Genomic DNA, 20,657 nt, shown 5'->3' on the forward strand with positions numbered 1-20,657 from the left:
TACTAATGCACAGTATTAGGGAGTTTTATTAAGAAGCTTTTCAAATAAAATATTGTTGAATAAAATGATAAAATTTAAACTAAGTATCTAAGTCTATATATAACACTAGATGGCGCGATATCCATAAATATAAATTCATAAACCAAAAGATAACTTAGAAATGGGTGCTTAATTAATGATGGAAACGTGATGAATTTAAGCGAAAAATTTGTCTACTACTTTTTGTATTTGAATATCAGCATTCCGCTATCACATGCATGGACATAATTATGTACAAAGAACCAGTGTGAAGTTGGCGTTTGCCCCTGACAGCTGTGATTGCGCATGCGTACGTCAGTTACGCGTACTGCGCCTGCGCGTCTGACGTATATACGGCGGTGGTGTATTCTAGATCCGATTAACAACGTTTGTATTTTTATACCATATTTTTGCAATATACTAATTGTATCGCTTTCCAATCGTAAACTTATGCTATATTATTGATTTCCTGTTGTGATAAGTTCTTATTTTATCTGGAATTCATTTGCAGTACGTGTTAAACTCTGTAGAAAGTCCATGCACATTGGCATTGTTTACTTCCATTTTGGGTGTAGAACAATGAGTATTGATAGAATTAATGTTGCTAAATTATAACGCAATGAAAAATAAAGTATCAATAATAATAAAAGTTTTTGTTTATTACAAATAGCTTATAAAATTATCGTTATCCAAAGCTATCGCATTAAATATAATTATAGTAATTACGCATTAAATGATTTGTTTTAAAATTAAAATTTTTATTCTAGCTTCAACTTTAGTTAATCGCAGTATACTTCATTTATCCCAATCTATTTTTAAACTTTAATTCCCATCCCGACATTTGCTGCTAGCTTCACACTTGATAGCGCCCAGTTATCTCGCTCGCATTGAATTTATTCGAGCGCATGTGTCATTATTTGAATAGGGAATTTGGGGAGAGCTTGTTTACTATCAACTTTATACAGCTGCTACATCTGCCGATTTCAAATATTAGAATAAAAAATATTGTGACATTTTACGCGATTCGGAAAGTGGTACTGTTGATTAGGTATTGTAAAATAAATCTTTACTTTTTCAGTACCTTTGCTTGTGTTTGTCAAGTGCAAAAACAATGTGAAAAGTGGTTGTTAAAATAATATTCTTAGTAACTTGTATCCTTTTCGACATTAAAACACCAAATTATTCGAGTTAGTTAAATGAAATTCAAAGTGAATTATTGTGATGAAGTGTAAAAGTGTGTCTTTAATCGAACAATCATAAAGGATACATTGGGAACAGAAAATGCGGATCAAGATACATAAAGAATTTCGCCCGAATGGTAATAATCTTTAAATATTTAAAATGTTAACATAGACTTTAAAAACTTATAAAATTGTCTATTAAAATAATGATAATTTAATTAATTTAAATATGTCTACGTACCAATAATTACAAATACCTACGGGCTGGGTGCAAGGCCCTATTCTAAAGTTAATGTTTAGGTACGTACCCTCTACGGTCTACATAATATGAATGCCGTAAAGGGGTGTAGGTAATATGATGACTAAACGTGTTTATTTTATTCCTAGATTTACCACATTTCCAAAACTGTATTAGGTTTAAGGACTTACATCCAATTATCATCGGTTAATACAAGGTCATCAAGGAATAAGGACACGTAGTAAGACTGGATGTCTTTAACGTTTGGCGAGGAGAATAGAATAACTAAGTACCTAGTAGGTACTATAATTATCTAAAGCCTATATAAACTGTTGATCCAGGTCTAGTCTTCAGTTCAATGCAGGATTTAGAGTTCTAGACGTCTCGGGGCAACAAAGGAGTGGAGGCTCCCGGGCCCGATATTATTTTCAAATATTATAGACAATTTTTTTGAGTCGAGTTTTCCAATAACTAATTTATTTATGAAACCAAGTTTGATTATTTTATTGTTGAACAAACATATTTCAAATATACTTAATCGAAAAAAAAATCTTAGGAAAAGTCGTTTATTAGTCTCAATTTTAATTTTTTTTCGAAGTCTAATTGGTATTATGGGGCCTCTTCTTTTGTGGAGTGCCCGGGGCTGTAGCTGTGGTTGCCCTCCCCTAAATCCGACCCCGCTTCTGTTACTACTACCTTGTTACTTTACTGTGCTTTGAGCTATTATAGTCAAAACCGTCTCATACGAACACTAATAATTCAATAAAATATAACTGAAAGAAAAACGACTTGCAAATTGTACTTAAGGGTCCTTCAAATTGTGTCGAGGCTCTGACGTCACTTGATTGATGTAATTGAGGATGACGAGGCCCACAGCTGTATCAGTCATCACGTTGATATTACCGGGCCGACACTTGCCACATATACTAGTGGCAAATCTTATATATAAAATTCTCGTGTCACAATGTTCGTTCCCGTACTCCTCCGAAACGGCTTGACCGATTCTCATGAAATTTTGTGAGCATATTGAATAGGTCTGAGAATCGGCCAACATCTATTTTTCATACCCCTAAATGTTAAGGGTGGTCCACACGAATTTTTTTTTTAATTTTTTGACATTTTTTTTAAATTTGTTTGATTATGAGTCAGCATTAAATCAAATTTTCACCCATCTACGATCAACAGTTACTTTTGTATCGCGATTTTAATATCGGCAATACAACGTTTGCTGGGTCAGCTAGTATAATATAATATTCTGCTTGCGGTTCTCTAAATTGTCAGTGCGAGAGATAGACGCTTTATAATATGTTTTACACATACATACTTCGTCATAGACGTGGGTCGAGTCCATTTTGTAAATAATAAAACATTTCTTTACTGTATTTACAGTAAATAGAAACAACGTGGCATTGTAATTGCTAAGTATATCTAATGAGCGAATAATCATGTAAAACTCAAATTTTTATGCACGATTATTCTTGGCTCTGAAAACAGATGTTCGCTATAAACAGTACCTACATCGGCTTTAGTTTAAGCTAGAGTGGGCAAGTAAAACGTGAAATACACGATTTATAACATCTCCGCATCGAATGCCCGGCAGAGAACCCGTCAGTATACGGGCGCCCGCATCTCATATTCTGGGAATCGATACGACATAAATGTATTAAAGTATTGGTGTACACACATTATTTCAGCTCTCACCCAATCGTCGCCATGACAATCGCGGTATTCCGGCGATCTTGACGGTATATCTTCTATCTATGTTGTGGCGGTCCTACCAACACTACGTCTTCCGGTACATGGTCACCATTCGAGCACTTTACTGCCCCTCTGGCCATCTATCCGTGGAGCTATGCGCCCTGCCCACTGCCACTTCAGTTTTGCACCTGGTGAGGTGCACACACACAATATTGGTAATAAATTAAGCTTGGTCGGTTCCGCATCATTGAGTTAGCGGTGGAAGTTACAAGCCTGGTGCTCAATGGTAAATAAGAAATGTCGATCAATTTAATACTCGTCAAAGTTTGGTAAATATTCTGAATTAAGAATATAACTTCGCTTTGCTATAAAATTAATAGTTCTAATTGCGGATTTTAAATTTGATACGTATAATAAATAGATTGAACTTATTTAATTTGAAATCGCAATATCTATAATCGATAACACATACCCATGCATGTCAACTTGTATATTTTACCACCACTTCGGCAAAGGTTCACCAGTGGGAGGCTCCTTTGCACAGGATACCGGCTAGATTATGGGTACTACAACGGCGCCTATTTCTGCCGTGAAGCAGTAATATGTAAACATTTCTGTGTGTCGGTCTAAAGGGAGGTAGCTAGTGAAATTACTGGGCAAATGAGACTTAATATCGTATGTCTCACGGGTTTTGAATTTTTGGGTTTTTCAAGAATCCTGAGCGGCACTGCATTATAATGGGCAGGACGTAACAATTATCATCAGCTGAACGTCCTGCTCGTCTCATCCCTTATTTTCATTAAAGATAGTCTATGTAAAGCGATGCAATTATTATTAATTTTCGATGACTGGCAGAACCAGAAGGCACACTTAACGAGGCGAAATTATAATCATTCACCAACTGTGAGACAAGTTTTCTTTAAATATGAAACACAAAGAATTCTATGATCTTCCTGTTTGTGTTGTCATCTTTTTTTACTTGACTCTTTTCATTCTATCTTGGTCCTCAATTTTATAATACAATCTATAATATATATAAACAAGGGGTTTCATTATATAAAAATCGCACTATCGTCTAAAAAACTTAGTCACAAGTGTCTACTACGAATGCATTATGTAGACGCTATTTAAATATTATTTCATAGAATCTATAGTGTTAGTAGTATTTAGCATTTATTTGCAAGTCTCGGTTTGTATACACAAATATATTGTATTAGTGAAACAAACATAACCGTTATTTCATGCATTAAATTCGGTAGACTTCAGCTATTATGAATTATTTATTAGACGTAATTTATCTTGTATGTATGTACGAAGACTATGTATGTATGAATGGATAAAGAAAGTGTTGGTTAAAGTTAACCACGATTCGAATAAAACTTTTTCATTAATTAAAGTTATGACAAAGTAAGGCCTCAGTATTGTGGTATTAAGGCGAAACTAAATGCCAGCGACCTTGAGCGATATGAGTTCACGGCTGCCGGCCCGCCATCTATGTAACAAAGCCAATATTTTCAAAATTCTTGTGTGGAAAACAGTTTATGTGCTTACAATCCTTGTTATTCACTACTAATTTGAATAAATAAACCTACACAAAAAAGTACAAGCTATAAGAATAACTTTTCTGAGGGAAGTACCAAAAAAATGCGTCACGCCATGCCAAAAAACTTGTTTTCAAAGAAAAGTGGTAATTCAAAAAGGCTCGGCAGTGTTAACTATAACCAACAGCAAGCATTAGCAACCTATAAATAAGACTTAAGGATATGTGTAACAGGATTAAGTAGTGTTCATAGCTCGAAATGCTATACTTTCACCACAAAACTTGTCTAAAAACACCATGTTTGCGTGTTTTCTGCTTACTCTTCGCCTTAATTATACCAATGTCATCGACCGGTGCATGCCGTATTTAATTAATTCACGTCAAGTTGTCTGACAGCATGAGAGGTTCGCTTACAAATGACCGGAACCGTTGGATTTACCCGACAAGCGACAGGAATTATATGGCCTCGTCCAGTCTCCTGACGAGCGGTAAATTGCATGCCGCGGTAATCTTTCACTTGGTTTTTACACGATGCAGGTTCGAAAACCAGAGACATAGTTAAATTGAATGATCAATATCTTAATAAATATAAATTATGTGACACGTTGTTTGTCCGCGATGGACTCCTAAACTAATGAACGGGTTTTAATAGGGATTACTTCATGGAGTGCAGTTTGGTCCAACTTGAGAGATAGGATAGTTTTTATTTCGATTTGGGGCCCATAATTATTTTTATTTTCAATATTTGTTTTGTATGGACATATTTTCTATGTGAGAATTTAGTGACGCACAGTGTGACAGTTCCGCTGTGAAACAATTTCATTATAACAACAGGGAGCATTTTTTACGAAATCATTCTTGATGTTTTAAAAATATCCGTTTTTTTATCACCGTTATTCAAGCTGTTAGACAAATTTTTAGCGTTGTTCTCGAGTAATGTTTTTATTTTTCGGTTTTTGTACATGTTTATGTATATAAAGGATACTTGTTGGAGGTGTCGGAAATAAGCCGTCTAGGAGCTTTCAACGAAATCGCTGTCGAAACCCTTTGAGGTATAACAAAACACTGTATGGTGGAATTGTGTATCTTATATATATATATATATATATATATATGTCTACAGAAAATATATATCTATCTAATAAGGATAACATACTATATCCACTTTAACAAAATTTACATATAAAAGGCATAAAAGTCATTTATTTTCTCAAAATTGATTCCTTTAGAATTCTTTTTGATGTCATTTCTAATATATTAACTAGATACTGCTACCGCTTCGGAGACAAATGGCGCTCTGAGAGAGAAGAAGCGGCGCAAGAAACTCTCCCAGCATTTTTTTTTGCGCTCTTTTCAATAAATATACAATATTGTACAGTCATTTCTATCGCTATAAAATAATCACAATGTAGTCCCAGGCTGATCATTTAGATATTCAGCTGTGGAGTAATAGGATTTACGACATATCCATTTTTTATAAAACATTTAAATTTATTTATAGATAATGCCTGAACAGTGGCTGGGACTTTATTGTAGAAGAAACATTTATCCTTAAAGCTATTATGTATCTTATGAAGCCTACTAGAATTAGTTACAAGCAATCCCTTATATCTAGTGTTACATAAACTGGTAATGTAAAAGATGTTTACACAAATGCGATATTAATCCTTATCATTTTATTACTACATATTAAAATCTTTTAACTCACTAACTTAGATTACAAAATACCGATGGCTTTAGACTACATTATTCCCGAAGACTTAGCTTCATGAGTTTTTTTTCTATTGACAGAACAACGTCAGTCGGGTCAGCTAGTTGAATATAAATGTTATTCAAACGTTTATTTTAATTTCCCTAAATTATAAAGTCACCCCGACACGACGTTGCTTGTTAAGTTCAGAAGCTGTTGATCACACACTCGTTCACATACATACATCCATACACACCCACACACAGCACATTAAGGTAGATTACAAATAAATCAATTTTTATTATGTTATTATTATTAGTAATTTTCTTTCCCTTAGTTAATTAATTATATTTAAGGTCAACTTGTTTATTATTATATCATATTATTGTTTTTGCTATGGAAGAGCGGGGCCTCCTACTACAGGCAACTCTTTGCTTAAAAGGATACCCCAACACTGATTGTATTTTGTTGTAATGAATAAATATTTGTATTCACCAAACGCTGAAACAATAGTAAAGAGCAACACATTACCATCGTTTATAGTATTTTAAATAGTATAAAATTCGTTCGTTCAATCCTTTAGGACGTGCAAACAAGTTTATAGTCAGACGGGGTTAGCTTAAGATCCTAACTAAATACGGCACAAGCTCCCAAATAAGCAATCAATGCTTAGAACTGCACTAAGCCCGATATTTAGATGTTTTTTTTTTAATGGAAAAGGAGAACATACGAGCGTACGGGTCACCTGGTGTTAAGCGCTCACATGCTCTTGCAACACCAGAACAATCACAGAAGCGTTTCCTTTAAAGAAGGTATACGCTCTGTTTTTGAAGGTACCCATGTCGTATCGTCCCGGAAATACCGCTCAAGGAAGCCCATTCCACAGCTTTGTAGGACGTGGAAGAAAGCCAGTTGAAAACTGCACTATAAAGGAACACCACATATCCAGATGGTGGAGATGATATCCTAATTTGTGGTGTGTCGTTCTGCTGATAACAGTGGAATAATTATCAGCAATACTGTACTGTCATATTCTAATGAGTTTTATGAACCCGTGGATAAACCCACTGGTCGACACTTAGTATAGTATTAAAGCATTTAGTATTTGACGTTTGTGTTTTTTTGTTGCATCACTTTGCATATATTGTAATTGAAATGATTTGTAAATTCAATTGAACTTGTAATACCATTCTGTTTTGAAAAGAGCAACCTTAGAGTTTCTTGCACGTTCTTCTCCAAGGAAAACTGCCTTCCGAATGAGCTGTATGAAAAAATGATCTTTTTCAAGTGTAATGTAAATTTACCTTCGAAATAAAATATTTTTGATTTGATTTGATTTGAACGACACAACTATGGATGATCAGAAAGTGCCTGCAAAGTGATGTGACAACTGGACGGAAAGTGTGTCATTTGTTTCATACAAATTTGCGGACAGAAAAAGTGTATATTTTTTATTTATTTTGCGTTTTTTTGATTGGCTGCCGTATATTTTGTCGAATACGATACTTACTTATTAGTAACTATTTATACATATTACATGTACATATACATATATTACAAACTCTACGGATGACAGTAGGTAGGGTTGAAAACTTGAAATGGCTTTCTTATTGTGCGTTCAATATAGCTCTTAAATATGTGATAAGAGGTGTTTCTTTAGTTTTTTTTTTAAATAAGTGATAATACGGGCAGGACCTTAGGCTGATGGTAATGTATACGCCCTGTCCATTACAGTGCAGTGCCCTACAGGAGGGCATTTCAATTGCGCTCGTCACATTGAGACGTAAGATGTTAGTAGTAGAAGTCTTATTTGCTCAGTAATTGTACTTACGGCGTCCTTCAGACCGAAACACTTTAATGCTTACACATTACTGCTTCACGGCAGAAATAGGCGCTGTTGTGGTACCCATAATCTAGCCGGCATCCTGTGCAAAGGAGACTCCCACTGATATCTATATATATAAAATTGAATTGCTGTTCGTTAGTCTCGCTAAAACTCGAGAACGGCTGGACCGATTTGGCCAATTTAGGTCTCGAATTATATGTGGAAGTCCAGGGAAGGTTTAAAAGGTGAATAAATAGGAAAATGCTGCTAAATTAAATAAAAACAACATATTTGTTTTTACTTTGATGTGTCCATACATAATTTCTATGAGAGAATTTTATTGACGCACGGTTTGACAGTTCTGCTGTGAAACAATTTCATTACGACGGCAGGGCGCATATTTTACGAAGTAATTTTTGATGTTATGATATATTATTGACAAATTCATATAAAAACATTATTTTATTTATTATATACAGAACAACGTCTGTCGGGTCAGCTAGTACCCATATAATAAATCAATATAAAAATCAATATATATAAAAAGTAAGCATACGGTATCGCTCAGTTTTTATTGTAAAGTTTTTAGTGTAAGTGCCAAGATACAAGTTATCCCTACCTACGCCCTACGCCCCTATCGTTCAATAAATGCTTTCGGCGAGAAGGGTGTCTTGATCAATACAGACTTCGTCACGTAAATGTTTACTGAGTGCCCATTGACCCTTCCTAAAGGAAAGCTATCCCCTATTACTCAGGCGAGGTGCTTCTACATTCTACCCACGAAGAGACATCCCCCTAATATGTATAAGAAATAGTTTCCGCTGCTAACTACTTTCGAACTTATTAAAGAACTCATTTCTCTGTGAAGGATGCAGATATTAACTCCCATTGTTTTAGTAATAAAATTACGTTTCAACTGATTTTAATATTATTAGGTAGGCTAGCTGACCCGGCAAACGATGTTTTTAAATATAAATGATTTGTGTTCGACTGTTATTTCTCAGACTTACTTTTTAAGCAGTTTCTGTGGCTAAACCCTAATAGGTATATCGCGTATCTTTTGTAAGTTTCTTAAAGTTCTATAATTCCTTGCAACATTTTATTGTTACCAGAACTCTTTCTTATTTTATTTATTTATATACAGATATATATATCTAATATATAAAATTCTTGTGTCATGGTGTTAAACTTAGAACTCCTCCGAAACGGCTTGACCGATTCTCATGAAATTTTGAGTGTATATTGGGTAGGTCTGAGAATCAGACAACATCTTTTTTTATTCCCCTAAATGTTAAGGGTGGTCCACGCCAAATTTATTTTTAATTTGTTTGCCATTTTTTTTTTAATTTATTTGATTATGAGTCAGCATTAATAATTACACACAACTTCATATTTTCACCCATCTACGATCAACAGTTACTTTTGTATCGCGATTTTAATATCGGCAATACAACGTTTGCTGGGTCAGCTAGTAGATGTATAAAACCCTTATGTTAATCTTGACCGCAGAGAGAATGCGCGGTGTTTGAACCCATCCAGCCGGGATCCTGTTGAAATAATCCTCCCAGCGGTAAACTTGACTACACCTATCATACAAGTTGCTGTCATATTATGCTAATACCTTATTATGTAATCCTCTGGTCTGTCCACTTAACGCTTCTTCTCACGAGCTACTTTTTCCGAACATATTGTAGATTCAGTAATTTAAAAAAAAAAATTATAGTGTCGATTCAAAAGCGCTTAAGTAAAGCCCAATTGAATAAAGTTTACTTGGCTTTGACTTTAGCTGTAGATACTTAACATAGGCGATATTAACACACGTACAACACAGAACCTGTACACTACTTCTTTACCGCAGAAAGAATGCACGGCGTTTGAACCCATCAAGACGTGCAGGAAGTTCAGCTGATTACAATGCAGTCCCGCTCAAGATTCTTGATATACCCAAGAATTCGGAGCGGCACTACAACTGCTCTCGACCTTGAGACATAAGATGTCAAGTCTCATTTGCCCAGTAATTTCACTAGGTACGGCGCCCTTCGGACCGAAACACAGTAATGCTTACACATTACTGCTCACTGCAATAGGTGCCGTTGTGGTATCCATAATCTAGCCGGCATTCGGTGCAAAGGAGCCTACCACTCGTACAATTGACGGCGACACATATCATACGAGTTGTTTTCATAATATGCTAATACCGTATGATGTAACGTATCGATGTTCCGTCCACTTAACGGTTACACAACTCGTTGACAAAAGCGAACACAAGGTGGGAATAGCCACACTATTGAGGATTCTTTAGTGTTACAACTTTCACCGGGATGTAGTTATATTATACAAGGTTTGTTTGCTTTCCAACTAATGTTACTACATCGGACGTGCGACGGAAACTTATCATATAACTAGTGGACCCGACAGACGTTGTCCTGTACACACGTCTTAAATTTGAAAAATCGGTCCAGCCGTTAGGAGGATTTCACTAACATACGCATGAGCAGGAGAATTATATAATATGGACGGAATTGAGAATCTAAACCAATCTCAAATTCACTGAAACAAACAAAAAAATTATCAAAATCGGTCCAGCCGTTTAGGATGTAGTTTAATTGTGAATCTAAACCATTCTCGAATCCACCTGAAGACACACACCAATCTCAAATTCACTGGAACACACAAAAATATCATCAAAATCGGTCCAGCTGTTTAGGAGGTAGTTCAATTGTGAATCTGAACCATCCTCGAATCCACCTGAAGACATATAGAAAGTTTCATCAAAATCGGTCCAGCCGTCTAAGAGGAGTTCAGTGACATACACACGCACACAAGAAATATATATATTTAAATTATGTCTGCGTAACGTCAGTTAGTAGCCTCACTTTACACATGGTAACTTTGATTGGTGGTTTTTAAAGTGTATATGCATCTCACGTCATTTCGACGTCACCAAGATGTCGGCCTGTCCTCATGTTATCGCGCGGGGATTACTATAATCACTCCGTTCTTCTACTTCCTGACTCCTGTAGTTTCTTTCATTTAACATCAACCCTTTTATCTTAGCTCCGATAATCTCGGTCTATACTCTATATATGATATGCCTAATGTAATTACTTATCAAATTCGATCTAGTTGTTCTGTAGTTATTAAAAAAAACAACAAAAACAGACAGACAATTGAAAAAACGTAGAATATGTGTCATATAATTAATATGTAACATGCATCACAAAGATTGATATACAAATTCAAATATTTTAATTCCAAATAAGATATTGAAAGTGAAAAATTTAGCCCGTTTTTTTTTATAAAATTTCGATACCGTGAAGTGTATCATTATGAAAGTCATTTATGTTATAGTAACCTTTAAAACGTATTTTAACACTTTCTCTGTACACTCTCAGCCGAGTAGTTGGTATAACAAGTTAAAACTTACGTAATATTTGTATATAATTTTAAAGTTACGTTACCTTCATAATAATATAGTACTTAGTAGACAGTTAAACATTGGGCAAAACAAAGTTGAAGTTAATCTTTTGTTTTCTTAGTTTCTGGTTTAGATATCCCAATAATCTTTTTATTAAATCAGATTGTTCTAACATGAAACCTTACCTGTAATACGATGTTAGTGAGATTATATAAACGTAGCACGGAGGAAGACTACTGCTAAATCTATTTTTGTAACGGAATACATGAACAGACGCCGACTACCGACTCTGGCGGAACTAGCAAGGATAGATATCCTGTGTCGTATGCTATATATCTTCTAGGTACCTGTATAGGTCAGTCAAAGAGTTGATGAACAATAAAGTCGATCGATTTTCATTCGCATCTCTCATTACTTTAATATAGTTGCAGAAAGCATCATTAAAGTTAATGTATCACATGCTATCTTTGACTGTCAAAATTAAAAATGACGGTATTATATTTAATGAAACATTAACTCTAAGGATGCTTTTTGCAACTGGCGGTTAGTATAACAATAAATAATTGAAAGAAGTTACACAAACAAAATAATATAAAACATATTTTCGTTTGGCTAATCTCATTTTATCTTTATTTTTTATTTATCTATGTTTAGCCCTTATGCTATTCCATCAAACGTCATTTTTTATCATTTTTATACTAACAAAAGAAGGAAAATCACATATAAGTGTAAGATATGAAACTTAAGCTTTGGTAACATTGAATATCCTTGCCATGTAAAGGAGTATCACGGTCGTGGCTCAAAATGTTATTAAGAAAATATTATGTAAAATGTTTATAAGTCAGAGGTCGCACAAGCAACATCGTTCTGCTGCCAAAAATGGAGAACGTGCATTGAAACTTGCAACTTGCAAGGTGTTGCAAACAGCAGGTGGAAGCTATTGCATCTGCAGAGCAGTCGCGTCATTTATATACTACCAGTAGAGTTACACGATCATCTCTAGAATTATCTACTACATACTTTCTAATAATAATGATAATACTTGTTCGATCACACAGTTTAAGAAATACATTAGAGAATTCTTGTGTTTAAAATTTCATTAAAGTTAGCAATTTTATCCGTTTGTTTTTTTACTTTCTTCTAAAGTTTTGTTTTTTTATTTGTGGAAATTTTATTGGTGTGTGTACAATCTTATATTATGTATTTTTGTAAATGTTTTTAATACTGTATTGAAATTAAAATATCCATTTAATTATTCCTGGATAAATCTCTTAAATAATATATTTTAGATATTGTTAGTTTTTGATAGTATTATTTGCTTAATCTAGGTCGTTATTTTTTTAACGATTTTTGAGATTTGGATCCATATTGGGGAAAGATCTCCTCCAACAGCCCATCGTTTAATTGGCCTTCCTTCATTAAGTTTTCCTGGTGTTGGTCCCTTTCAACGTGTTATTACTGTAGCCCACCTGTCGGTATACCGTGGAATATGTCCAGCCCTTTTCCATTTTAGTGCCAGTGCATGTGTGATTGCATCGGTGATCATGTTTTATTTTTATTTATATCATTTTAGTCTTATCCTATCCCTTCTTACTTTGTTGATCTTCCTAATTTTTAATAAACTTTCGTCTATTAAGTAAGTGAAATTAATTGATGATGGATGAGCACCTCTCTTATTTGTAAGTCAGTAATGCGCTGTCGATCGAGATTTTATTTTCATTTCGGAGTATTTACAACGATTAAATATTACCAGTACACATTACATATTTACAATTTAGTTTAAAACTTTGGCAACAAACGTTACAAACAAACCATCGCGGAGTACGTGTATCGCTTCACGTTTCACTTTCATTCCGTCATTTCTAAATTAAATATTCATCACATGGCTGTCATTAGCAGAGCCTGTGGTGTTGCAAGCTAACAATCACTTATCACTTAGTGGGCACGGTTTCACATTTTTAGCAACAGTATTAATAACATCACGTGGTCTGTTTGTCCGCTGCACTCCACCACAAATTACTGCTCTACTGATTGATACGCCCTGTCCATTACAATGCAGTGCCGCTCAGGATTCTTGAAAAACCCATAAATGCTACGGCGCCCTTCAGACAAACACAATAATGCTTAGAGAATACTGCTTCGTAGCAGAAATAGGCGGCGTTGTGGTAGCCATAATCTTGTCGGAATTCTGTGCAAAGGAGCCTTCCACTGGTAAGCCTCCCAGTCAGTCATAGTTCGTAGCTAGCAGTTATATACTTCATCAATACCTGATATGTTTTACAGATATGTATTTGTAACGTGTATCATATGAAACTTAAGTGACTGTTTAATTTTAACTATTTCACTTTTGTTATTATATATTTGACTAGCAAGAGCTGGTCTATAAGAGGTCTAACTCTCTGAAGATCTAACCTTAGCCACGTAGAAAGGACGACTCCGAACCAAAACCAGATAAAAGTATCTCTTCTCTTTCACTCCCGTTGCTACACAGACTCTTTCTCTTTTATTCCATAGCTTTCTTCCGTCGTTGCACAATTTAGATTTAAGGCTGCGGACCGAGCCAACGGCCTTGAGCAATCGATCGGAGCTAGGTTATCTCTCTTACACAAGATCGCTATTGTTCTAATTCGTAATTCGAAGCATTTTTAATTTATGACAAATATTATACAATTTTCTTTACAAATCTAGATTGAATGATTAACGAAAATTCAGTCTTCTGACAGGTTTCACACATTTTTTGTAAATCTAACAGCTTTTTAATATAAACCGATAAAGAATGGTTGCAATTTTGCGATTTTTTGGCCTTAAAAATTTATATATTTAAAAGTTACCTCGATCAGCCGATATTATTTTCTTTAATTTTGCTTACGTCTGTCCCTACTTTTATTTCGTTGCCCCTTAGATTTTCCTCGAATGAATCATGGTTTTCGTGCAATGAAAAGAGTAAGTACACTGCGTGCTATATATTTTATTTTCTAGACAGGCGAGGGGCTGCTCCCTTCCTTCTCTGATACGGAGTTGTTCAATCGTGGAGCAATAATACTATCTTATAAAGTTTTTTATTTGAAATATTGTTAGACAATGATTGTAAGTCTGCACTTCTATTTAAGACTAAGAGCTTTATAAATCTTTTGAAATATAATGTCATAATATGTCCATAAAATTTTATACTATAATAATAATGTACCTTATATAAGTATTTTATTTGTAATTCCTTATGTCGTAACCTAAAATTTGGCCCTCCACAAGATGGACCGACGATCTGGTCAAGATCGCCGGAATACGTTGGATGAGGGCAGCGCAGGAACGATCGTGTTGGAGACCTTTGGGCTGTCCAGCAGTTGAAGTCTTCCGGCTGATGAACCTAAAATTTAACAGGACCGTGATTAGTAAAAGTCCGTATTGCGTGCCCTGTGTCCTGTGTGAGACAGACTTAATTATATAGATTCGTACATACCTACGCCTTGAATACTTTTCTAGTTGATATAATGATGTTGTTTCAGATGACTCGGCTAGTTCATTGTGCGTTCCGTTAGGAGAGCGTCATTTCCTCCTGGGAACACCTTATTATATTGTCCTAGGCATAGTGGTTTATATGTATGAAGATATTACCAACAGTAACCCGATTAATAATTGTGTTTACGAGAAATAGAAAAAATAGTGATCAAAAGTTTTCATACGTTATGTGATATTTTTTCGTAAACTTATGGCCGTTCCCAATATTCATTCTATCTCTTACTTGAGATGAAAATCCAAACTATCGTTGACTTTTCTGTCTCAATAAACTAATCGACGGTAACTCACCTTATCCGTTGTTTATCAATGGGACGACGTATAGCTTACCAGCGATAGAAATTTGTATAGAAATTGAAATTCAAGCGTCAATGACTTTTCGGGTATATTGGGACAGCTTCAGATTATTGACAGCTTATTACTGACAGTAGAAGGTAGTAATTTATCTCTATCTGTAGATAGTATATTGGGAACGGCCGTTAGGGTCGACCTTGTAGAAAAATCATACTCTCAACTTAAAGGGGCAACACGTCTTATGACCCATGGTGTAATGGATGTCCATGGACGGTTGCCTCACTACTTCGCATCACATGAGACGTTTCCCTTTTTTCCCCCTTTTAAATAATATTATATAAAATATAATAACGTATATAATATAAAACATTGGCTCATTGTTCACTCCATTACATGATTAATGATGCGTCTATGATCGTTAACTTAGACATCGACCACTGGGAATATGTGTTCATAAACTGAAAAAAAAAGTTTTTTTTTTAATGAAAATAAGGGACGAGACGAGCAGGACGTTCAGCTGATGGTAATTGATACGCCCTGCCCATGACAATGCATTGCCGCTCAGGTTTCTTGATAAAACCCCAAAAATCTGAGCGGCACTACAATTGCGCTAGTCACCTAGAGACAAGATGTTGTCTCATTTGCCCAGTAATTTCACTAGCTACGGCACCCTTCAGGCCAAAACACAGTAATCTAAACATATTATTACTTCACGGCAGAAATAGGCGCCGTTGTGGTACCCATCCTGTGCAAAGGTGTCTCCCACTGGTGCAACGAACACTCATGTAGTTTATTATGTTTGTGAAATATAATTCCCGTTGACGTTTGTAACGTTAGAGGGGCAAATTACCAACCTTAGTGTAATAGATACAAATAGTGAGACAACTGGGCGACTAGAAGGAGCAACAATAGCGTACGGTGCTTAATATTCCGACCAGAGAACTAACCTAAGCAGTGGGTTAACAACACTTCCTTACGAACTTATCAAATCTGTCAATGATCATAACAAATTCGTTCCTTCGCAAATATGTACTAGGATTGTTTCTTCATGTTTTAAAGCGTGCACACCCATGTGACTTGGACTGGCACGTGGCCAAATTTCCTTGCCATTTCCCCACCGACGCGCGATAGGTACTTACCTTTACAGACCGAATTCTGTTCAAATATGGCAATAGCCAGACAGATATCATGTTTTGTATGTTTTCGGCTTTCATGTACATTATACGGTGGATTTTGTTTCGAGCGGAGTTGAAAGATTTATTGCTAAAAAATACATTTTAATACGATGTATCGGTGCTATGTTTGCTAAGATATGATTATTATTTAAATTGCCAAATCAGTTATGGCTAAAATAATATGCCGACGTCCTCTAGGAACTCCCTATCCTAAGGTGCGTGCTATTTCCTCTCGGGAAGAAAGAAAGATATAGAAAAAGATTTCGATGCGTTACAACGAGAACTTCTTGCGATTAGATCGTTGATCACTAAAGAAGTTTTTTGAGGAACTTGCGTAATTATATTAAGATTATATATATGCGTATGTGACGAGTTTGCGTGAGAACTATATTGCTCAGTCACGGACGAGTAAAAAAAGAAGGACTCCGTGTCACGTTACATATCAGTGAAGCACCAAAACAAGCCGGAAAACGTGTAAATACATAGCCCCACGCGTACACTTACACTAATTTGTATTAGATCCGATCAGCCGACATTATTAGATTTGCCATCGTCTGTGACAGATCAGTTTGCGTCGCAATAAAATATTTTAAAAATGCCGTCGTGCGTTGTGAAAAAGTGTTAAAACAATAATATAAAAGTATTTGTGGATATATGATTATTTAAGGGAGAAAAATTGTGTAACTTGTATACCCCGTAACCGCACACACACAAGCATAAAGGTGCTTCACTTGCTGATATCACGATTCACGGCGCGGAGTCCTTCTGTTTTTACTAGTCCGTGTGCTCAGTGACAATTTTGTTATATTATTAGGCGGCGAAATAGACAACTCTCATTATTTTACCCTCACAGATGATAATGCGTCTGTTGTCTATGGTATTTTTCTGTAGACAGAAAAAGTCGGCGGAATTAATTTGCCACAACCAAATAACAATAAAAATAATAATTGCGGTGCATCCAAGCGTGAAGATAGCAAAAAAATACCACGCGTAATCAAAACATTAACACTTTCACATCAAAACCGTATTTCATAATGTAATTAAGTAATCGAACACATCCATGCAATACTTATGAGAATTATTGAGTAATGGAGATAATGCCAAGTTCATTATGAAGCGTTTTACAACAAAAGCCGACGACAGAAACAATTGAATAGACATGACATCGCAATTATTGCACGACCCAGTTGCAGTGTTACGTGTACATGTACCTAGAACATTTCCTTTAGAAATGCCATGGACCATAGATTCTCAAAGTGGGCGATAACGACCCCTTGTGGGCGTTTGGGACTTTCGGGGGGGGGGGCAGTAGAAGACCCAGAGAAAATTAGGGGGCATTGAGATGGCGCAGATGGGGCGTGGGTAGATTAAAAAATATAGCCTAAAAAGGCAAAAAAATACACGAAAATACTCTAGAAAAAAACATATTCTCAAAGTGGGCGGTGAGCAAAATAAGGATGAGAAACTATGCATGGACGAATAAAAAAGAAGGACTCCGCGCCGTGTATTAGCAAGTGAAGCACTTTTATGCTAGTGTGGGTGCGGTTACGGGGGATACCAGTAACACAATTTAACAAATTGTTTTAAAATTACTTTAAACTCCGATTTCTTCAATTCTGGTAGATTTGTTTTTTACTTTTTCACAACGCACCACGGCATTTTTAAAATATTTTATTGCGACGCAAACTGATTTGTCACAGACGATGGCAAATGTCATAATGGCGGCAGATCGGCTTGTATTGGTGGAAGTGTGTGCGTGGGGCTATATATTTACACGTTAACCGGCTTGTTTTGGTGCTTCACTGTGTTGTAAGGTGACACGGAGTCCTTCTTTTTTTACTCGTCCGTAAGAAATGCTAACCTTATTTAGTGATCTGGTGCTTAACTACGATTTTGTAAGAATATTGTGCGTTTGGAAGAGTATCAAATTTGGCGTAGTTAACATTTTAAATATGAAGTTCATAGTAATCAATGACCGTCATTTGTCCAATATATTTATGAAAATCTGATGTATGTGCACATACAATATTAATTTGTTTAAGAAAAATGGCGATAGTCATAAGGGGGCGTCCATAAATTACGTGAGATGTTTAAGGGGGTGAGGGGGTCGAGTCAAATCTCATTTAATCTTATGTTGGAGAGAGGGGGGGTCTCGGCAAATATCACGCAATTTTTTTTCTATTCATGTCCATTTAATCCAGATTGTACATGCTTAAGATTTAATCTTAAGCGTAATCTTAATACGATTAAGATCATTCACTAATTCTTTCGAAGTATAAAACTTCGCGTTTATGTAAGAAACCCACATTTTGAAAAATCTTACGTGAGATTGGGGGATAGGGGAGGGGGTTGAATAAACTCTCACGACATCTCACCAGGGGGGGAAGGAGGCACAGAAAATTCAAGAAAACACCTCACGTAGTTAATGGATGCCCCTAAGTTTAATACTAGGAATAAAGATAAGTTCGCTGTTACCACTACCAGGCTCCATAAAGTTGATAAATCATTTAAAGGGCAATGTATAGGCTTTTATAACAAACTTCCAAGTGATATGCTTAATCTGCCAGTAAACAAATTTAAAAATTAAACGAAAACTTAATAAAAAAGCTTATTATAAAATAACAGATTACTTAGATGATAAGAATGCTTGGGAATGAACTTGCTCTAACTCTGTTTTAATGAAACAAAATATTATAATTTTCTAGAGTAGGTATACAGTAAAAGGTCCTTATTCGCGCTTCCTTCATTCGTGTTTTCACTATTCGTGGATTAAAAAATTGTGACCCAATTCCTATACTCGCGGCTAAAGATTTCTTTATTCGCGGATGTAATCGGTACATAGTACATGCATATAAATAAAAAGAATTCCAACGTAGCCGAAATTGCGAATGGAATAGGACGAGATGGGTACGACCAGATAGAATCAAGTGACATTCAGGAGTTGCTTGAATCGCAAGATGAAGATTTGACTGAAATCGACTTGGAGGCAAAGTTAAATTCACAGCCCATTGAAGAAGACGCTTCAAAAAGCACTGGAAATGTGACATTTAATTCTGAAAAATCTTAGTTAAGGCTTCAAAATGGCACATGAGCTTTGTGATTTCTTTATGAAAATTGATCCGTATATGGAACGAAGTCTAATTTTAAAGAGGCTAATTGGTAATGCCAGTGCTGAATATCAGTTTGAAACGAAAGACCTTTTAAAAACTGCCAAGCAAGAAAAAATTGCAAAATTCTTTAAACCGTTGCCTAAGCCTCAAGATAATAATTGTTTTTTATATGTTTTTTTTTATTTTGTCACCTAGGAACGTATCCCCTATAATCCCATATAAATATATATATTCCGTATTCACGGTTTCTGTATTCGCGGCATATTTACGGAACATATACCCCGCTAATAAAGAGCTCTTACTGTATATGTATTATTTTTACAAACTACATTATGTAGCTCTTATTATTATAAGAAACCATAAATTGACGGGTCAAAATGATCACGTATGATTTCAATGAATAAGGATATTTTGACTTTGACTTTGACTTCTAAAGACGTAATAATATATACCTATGCAATACAAATGAAATAATTAAATTTAAACCATTCGTTCATGACTTCATACGAAGAAGTCTTATCTAAAAGCTTTTTAAAAGGCTTCAATCTTAATTATGTCGAAGACATCACAGATAATTAAAATGTCAGTCATTAACTCTGTGTATTATAAAAGTCTTAGCTGCGCCACATGTCTGTCATATCTGTGGGTTATCGAAATATGAATATATACAGCACTGTGGCAACAGTTTGAGAGCACTTGTTATGAGTGAATCTATAAATACGAACATTTTAAGAGTTTAGACGAAACAGATCGAGTGTAAAAATAGCTTTAATACAGGACCAATAAGCAAACAAGTACTTAGTAATCGTACGAGCTTACTTGTCTAGGCTGTCACCACACTAGGGACATACTTTACTGTTTTTTGTTTCAGTTCTATTCAAAGTGAAATTTTGTTACTGCTTGTTCTAGAGAATTCTTCAGCGACTCGATCAAACTCAGCATAACTTATAGTCCTTG

The 20,657-nt window shown here is 35.3% G+C and overlaps 2 protein-coding genes across 11 annotated transcripts in view; both read left to right on the top strand.

Annotated features, from left to right (window-relative positions):
* LOC126965614 (uncharacterized) overlaps positions 1–20,657 on the top strand; it is a 136,364-nt gene that overhangs the window by 84,541 nt on the left and 31,166 nt on the right. The window lies entirely within an intron of this gene.
* The window catches only part of LOC126965602 (uncharacterized), a 160,628-nt gene that overhangs the window by 17,222 nt on the left and 122,749 nt on the right, over positions 1–20,657 (top strand). For 2 of the 10 annotated variants that reach the window (XM_050809249.1, XM_050809255.1), the window contains exon 1: positions 928–1,336. The exons of 3 other annotated variants lie outside the window; for them this stretch is intronic. In XM_050809249.1, coding sequence (XP_050665206.1) covers positions 1,300–1,336 — 37 coding nt within the window. In that variant the 5' untranslated portion in view covers positions 928–1,299. Of the gene's footprint in view, positions 1–291; positions 406–926; positions 1,337–20,657 lie in introns of those variants that run through there. 5 more of the 10 variants (XM_050809250.1, XM_050809257.1, XM_050809256.1 and 2 more) reach the window with 5 other exon arrangements.

This window comes from Leptidea sinapis, chromosome 8 (assembly GCF_905404315.1).
Source record: "Leptidea sinapis chromosome 8, ilLepSina1.1, whole genome shotgun sequence".
NCBI lineage: Eukaryota > Metazoa > Arthropoda > Insecta > Lepidoptera > Pieridae > Leptidea > Leptidea sinapis.